This window comes from Oncorhynchus keta, unplaced genomic scaffold (assembly GCF_023373465.1).
Source record: "Oncorhynchus keta strain PuntledgeMale-10-30-2019 unplaced genomic scaffold, Oket_V2 Un_contig_22448_pilon_pilon, whole genome shotgun sequence".
NCBI classification, from domain to species: domain Eukaryota; kingdom Metazoa; phylum Chordata; class Actinopteri; order Salmoniformes; family Salmonidae; genus Oncorhynchus; species Oncorhynchus keta.
Genome location: NW_026282911.1, coordinates 1 through 6,541, shown reverse-complemented (window position 1 = coordinate 6,541; position 6,541 = coordinate 1). Strand labels below are relative to the sequence as shown.

The following is a 6,541-nucleotide window of genomic DNA, read 5'->3' as shown; positions in this document are numbered from 1 at the left end:
TCTGAAGGCTCTGTACACCTGTGCATAATCCTGCAGAGTGAACACCAACTTTATAATCAGATTTTTCAGAAAACAGTTGTTTTAATAATGGTAGAACCTTGGTAGTACAGAAAGCATATACTTTACAGTACAAAGTACAAGCCCTAACAAATTCCTTTAGAAATACAAAAATTAATTGCTCAATACACAACACGCAGTACAAAAGTATGGTGCACCTTCTCATCCATCCAAATACAGAACACAATTTATTTTGGAATTGCTACATGACATTACCAGTTGAAACGTAGAAAAATATACATTCAGGTCCATAGACTGTATAGGAAAAGCCTCTCTAAAGCCAGAAATAACAGATGTGTCAATGGGTTTGTAACTTAGCACTGTATACAGCTGTGTATCTTCCCACTTTGATCTTGATTTATAGCTGACAAGCACGTTCTAGTCTAACGTTACCAAACAGCCAATGCAGCTGGATGATGCCGACTAGCAGGTTAGGATGGTAACCTGGTGATCTGTTGTTTCATCAGTTATAACACGGTCTTCAAAACAGAGACCCCCAAGTGCAACAGACGGTTCGTATCAATACAATAACTAACACAAGAGGAACACGAAGGACTGCATGAAGTCCTTTGCTTGGGGAAGAAGTCCATCACTGATTAGAGCTGCAGGTAGTTGGGTTCATGGTGGCATTCTTATAGTAGTGTTTTTGTATTGTAGTGTGTGTGATGGCATTTAAAATATGAATTCGAATCAGGAACTAACAGATAGTTTCTACTTGACTGAGTAAGCCCAGAACAACAGCTACAGCTACAATGCCACTAAAACAGTGTGGAGATTTTCTACTCAAATTATAATCTTAGTCACAGGTGGCTCATGGCACCTTAATTGGGGAGGAGGGGCTTATAGTGATGGCTGGAACATAATTAATGGAACGGTATAAAACACTTGGTTTATATGACTTTTAACACCATTCCATTTATTCCATTCCAGCCATTATTATGAGTCGTCCTCCCCTCACCAGCATCCTGTGATCTTAATATTGTTTGACATCTCCCTCCACATCCAGGTACCACAATGTTTAGGTGCATGCGTAGGTTTCCATTGTGTGTTTGTGTTTCAAAGAGCAACTGGTGGGTGAACAACACAGCATCCACTTCCTGTATAGGCTTCTGTTTGGGCACACTGTGTAGCTGTATGGGGTTATCACAACCGGCGTCTCGGAGTGTATCCCAAATGTCAAAAGTAGTGCACTGTATAGGGAATAGGGTGCCATTTGGGACACAGGCAGGCACAACATGGACCGAGCCACGTAAGTCCAGGTGTCCACAGGCACATTATTATGTACATATTGCGCCTTTAAGGTATTTCAAACAACAACAACAACAACAACATAGAAAACGTTGGGTGAAGTAAACCGAGCCGCACTCGCCACAACAACTCAACATGGTTGGAATGTCCAGTTTACAGTCTTAGTTCTAGAACAGAATGTCCAATCTTAATCCATGGCTTTCAATGCTCTCTCAATGCAGAGTTAACTTAGTGCAAATCAGTTCTGGAAGGTTTTTGTGAGTACCAGAAGAGTTGCTTAATTCACATTTTAATTTCTTCCACCTGGCTTGATGTTTAGTCATCATTCTTACAACATCAGTCTTTTGATGTGGTGATATTGCTGCAAGTGCACCACTACAGACTTGCTGAAGAGAGATATGTCTGAACTTGATGCTCTCATCAAAAACTTACCTGTAGCTATATCTCTTCGCAATCATAGATCATTCCTCTTCTTTTTCAGGGTTTGCTCTTAGGCTTAGTTCATTGGCCAGAAGAGAGCTATAGATGTAGGCTAGTCGGCCGGAGGCCATTGGAGTTGAATTGCCAAACAGGAAGTGATGCCGTTTTCAGGTGGCCATATTGAGCACTCCTGTTGTCCACCACTTCAATATGAAGTTCACTCCATAGAAATACAATTACTGGAAGGGACAAAGCCCCTAATTCTATGGTTTACTCTCTTAAACACAGAGCTGCCCAAAGGGTCCTTCAGGTCTGTCTTTTCAGGAGGCCATATGGAGCACTTATGTTGTCCATCTTCTATAGGGAGTTAGTTCCCTGTCCATCACAGAGCTATCCACATTAGGCTCTTTAGACCTTGAAGAGCTTGGGGTAGAGAGTCTTTATGGGTGACTGAGCCGTGACGATGTTCCCAGAGGAGATCGTCGTCTCCAGGCCTTCCAGCTTCTTCGATGCCACCTCCGTCTTACTGAAGCTACACTCCAGGAACGGCACCCCCATCCTCTTCACCTGCCCGTCCTTGGTCATGAGACACGGGCGGCAGAGCAGTTTTAAAATAGCGCGACGCATGTCTTTGCTGGTCAGGGTGTATATTATGGGGTTGAGGAGCGAGTTCACCATGGCAACACCCAGGAAGTAGTCCGCCTTGAGGAGCAGTCGGCAGCGGCGGGCAGGGCAGAATGAGTCTAGGCCGAGGAGGAGGAAGAGTGGCAACCAACAAGCGATGAAGACGCCAAGTACAATAGTGACTGTCTTGAGGAGCGCCATGTACTTCTGGGATTTCCTGGCGAGGCCTTTGCGAAGGCTTCCCTTTGCTCCTCCGAGGCGTTGGCGCTGGGTGTTAGTGCGCACGATACGGAAGACACGGGCGTAGAGAACGACGATGGCGAGGAGCACGCCGCTGAACACGGACACGCAGCACAGGATGTAAGACTTGGCGTAGAGCGGGAGAACCGTGGAACAGCGGTCCAGGCGACCCATACAGTTCCAGCCCAGGACGGGGAGCACCCCCAGCAGCCCTGCTAACGCCCAGCTCCCCCGATCAGAGCCAGCAGCCGACCCTTCTTTGCCCCGTGGTATGGTTTCATTGTCACCATGGTAACGTGGCGTTCTATCGCGATGGCCAATAGGCTGATAACGGAGGCGGCTAATGTGATAAAGACGCCTCCTTCCCTCAGAAACCAGAGTATTGGAGTTAGTCTCAGTGTATTAGGACCAGACATGATGATATTGGCCATGTAGGTGACACCGGCCAGGAGGTCTGACAGAGTCAGGTTACCTAGGAAGAAAATATAGAAAATTAATGGAATTGCATATGGTGGATTGTTTAAAATTGTATTGTAACATAACATTTAAAAATTATATAAAGTTATATAACGTATAGTCAAGTATAGTCAATATAGTATAGTCAAGTTGTCCTCTGAAGAAAGGGGGGTGGATGTAGGACAAAAACAACAACGGTTACCTAGGAGATAGTACATGGGCAGGTGGAACTTCTTATTGGTCCAGATGGCTATTAGAACCACAGCATTCTCCAGGACGATAAGAAGACACACTACCAGGAAGGCTATGGCTTCAGGTTTTAACCCTTCACGATACCGGTCTGTGTGGAGCTTGCCTGTGTAGTTGTAGTGCGTCACAATGACATCATTGTTCTGGTAATCCCAGAAGAATTGGAGCAGGCTTGGAGAGGAGGTGTTGGTGGGTAGAGAGCCTATAGATTCAGTGGGGAAGGCCCCAGCGTAAGCAGCACGGGAGGCTTCCATCTCCATGTTTCTGTAGTTTGTTGTCTTCTTTAGTGAACTCTTTGGTTGACTTTTTAATACCTTATTCTAGGTATTAATTAATGCATAGTTTAACTTGTCATGCTTCAGTTACCGATCAATACCAGTTGGTATGGGGGCTCTCTGTGAGTTTCGCTCCATACAATGACAGAACTATAATCCAATAGACAAGAAGATGTTAGTTGCAGCTGAGTCAGGTCGTGGTTCTCTTTCCCCACGTCTCTGATCACAGGCGTTATGCTTGTCAATGCCACCAGGGGTGCTCATGTGCTCTGTTTGAAGGAGTCTTGACTGAGCCGCTTATTGTCCAACTCCTGTGAATTAAATAATACAGAGGACATTAGGGTGAGAACAGTACAGTATGACTAATTACAAACACATAATGAAAAACAAATAAACAAACACATTAAAAAAAATAACTAAAACATTTATCTACATTTTAATTTTAATTAAATGAGCCTATTGAAGGCAATCTTTAATTCGTTGCCCTAAAACGTTTGCTATAGAGATTCATTTTTTATTAAAACATTGGGTTTATGGGAAGTGGAGCAGAGGCGACATTGAGATAGCGACACATGCGCTTAGTTTAAAACACATAGTGACCACTTGGGGTAAAGGTTTTGTCTGAGTTAGCGAGTACCTAAAGAGGCCATGTGAAATGTTTCAAGCTCTTCCTTAACTACCTTAATTATGTTTAAAGAGAGAGTTAATCACGTTAACGATGTTAGACATTCAGCGTCATAACAGTGCGTCTGTAAAGTTGGCACACGCGGACACTTTCACCTGCCAGCTTCGTCATAGCACAGTCGGGGTGAAATGTCAGTAGGTTGGAGTAAATTTGAGTTGCTCAAGTTTCCAGAAGGAAATCAATGTAAAATGTATGGAATGTAATCTGGAATGCATATACTTTCATAAATAATGTCTTGTCAAAAGAAATCGAAACCAGAGTGGAGAATGTCTTTGATCAGATAATGTTTATGTAAGAAAACCATTAAGTGTCAACCGGGTCGCATTCCTTTGAGTCTTGTGTTTTGAGAATGGATTTTTTTTTCTTGCCTTGAGTCATATGGTAAGATTTAAAAAATGGCCTTGTCTGGAAACGTTAACTCGAATCTAATCTGTAGCCAATGAAATTAGGGCAACAGATTTGACATTTCAAGGTTCAAACTATAGAATTGCTAGGAATTAGAATACTCAATTTAATAGGATGTATATGTTTCAAACAAACAACTAAACAATGCATAGGCAACACAAATTACACAATATAGCCTGGATACAATAGGATACATATAGAGAAGTCTAACTGTTCTTAAAAATATGATATAGTGACCGTTGTATCTCACTGCACATTGCCATGGAATCACATCTCACTAAGCAAAATTGGTTCAGACGTTTTTTCAACGTCTTGTGCTCATATGCCTACATTTCCAATTCAGCCCATTGACCGGTAATTACCCCGATCACATCATATCTTTATCAGAACTGATCTAATTGGTCAAAAGACTGCCTGTCTAAATTCAGCCTAATTGCCGTACGCTGATTACCCCAATAACGTCTCATTGCGATGGGCATGGTCTGTAAAGTTCCCACGGTCCACAGACCAAAAATAAGTTAACGGCTTGTGCATTCCACACAACAGGCTACATACATGTCAAACGAAATATCATAAATAGAAAGTGAAATTGGATTCAACCGAATTCAAACATGTTCTGAGAAGAGATTCAGCACACTGCAGACACCCTTATCTTTTACAACAGATATAAAGTAAGACGAAATTCACAGCGCGTAAAAGCAACGCATCCAATGACCGCGTAATTGGTCAAACGCATTCTATTAACATAGACTAGCACTGCGACATTGCATACAGAAATAAACCTACCTTGAATATTATTTGTAGAGATCTTATCAATGCGTTGAAGAGAATCCACTAACCACCGCACAAGAGAGAACTGACAAGCAAGACACCGGAGCAGCAGAACCTAACTGAAACATCCAGGGGGGGTTGGTCTTCGCCCAATCTCTCTCGCTCTCGCTCTCTCTCTCTTCCCTCTCTTTCTCTCTCTCTCTCTCCTCTCTCTCTCTTCTCTCTCTCTCTTCTCTCTCTCCCTCTCCTCTCTTTCTCTCTTCTCTCTCTCTCTCTACACATTAACCATTGATGGTTTGGGACTCAATTAAACTTTTAAAATACAGGGACAAGCAGTACACGCAGGGAAAAGTGAGGAGGCAAGAGAAAAGCATATTGTCGAAGATTTGTGGTATTGTGGTTCCTTGAATGTTTTGGGGCCATAGAAATATAATTCATAGAATTTACCCACAGAACATATGGCTGGATTCTATAGTCTAGTACTCATTTGATTATTTATTATGGTGCTTGTTTCATGGGAGACAGAACACATGAAACAGTTGTATCTCTCTGGCTTGATTATCGTAGATAGTTATCATCTGGAAGTGTAAATAAATGCAATGTTTATGTACTGTTATAGACTAGCCTAACTCCAGAGATTGTCAGTAATTCTAGTAACATGCTCAGACCTGCTATGTGTCACCTGCCAAACCGCTCCAGGCATTGGCTACAGATTGAACCATCTCTGTTGGAACAGAACAGAACAGAACATGGCTAGATTGAACCATCTCTGTTGGAACAGAACATGGCTACAGATTGAACCAGGTCTGTTGGAACAGAACATGGCTACAATTGAACCAGGTCTGTTAACACTGAGAGTGCCGACAACCACTGTAATGTAATGTCCTATGATTGGGATGTCTGTCTTAAAGCCGACCAACCACTGTATTGTAATGTCCCATGATTTGCTGTTGTAACTATTGAACTCCTCTTTACCTGTGATTGGAGTTTGTTCTGCTGCTAACATCAGCGTTGTAGGCCGACTTGAGAAACAGTCTAATTGAACCCTTCCCTGACCGTGAGAGACGATATACAACTTAGAAAGTAACCCGTGTGCTATTACTCAATACTT

The 6,541-nt window shown here is 42.7% G+C and overlaps 1 protein-coding gene across 1 annotated transcript; it reads right to left on the bottom strand.

The window, feature by feature from the left end:
* Positions 1-1,782: 1,782 nt before the first annotated feature.
* Positions 1,783-5,595, bottom strand: LOC127921411 (sphingosine 1-phosphate receptor 1-like). Its single transcript, XM_052505108.1, is given in 4 exon segments — positions 1,783-2,825; positions 2,828-3,061; positions 3,248-3,880; positions 5,446-5,595. Coding segments are annotated over 3 exon segments (1,233 nt in total). The 5' UTR covers positions 3,555-3,880; positions 5,446-5,595; the 3' UTR covers positions 1,783-2,133.
* Between the last annotated feature and the right edge of the window lie 946 nt (positions 5,596-6,541).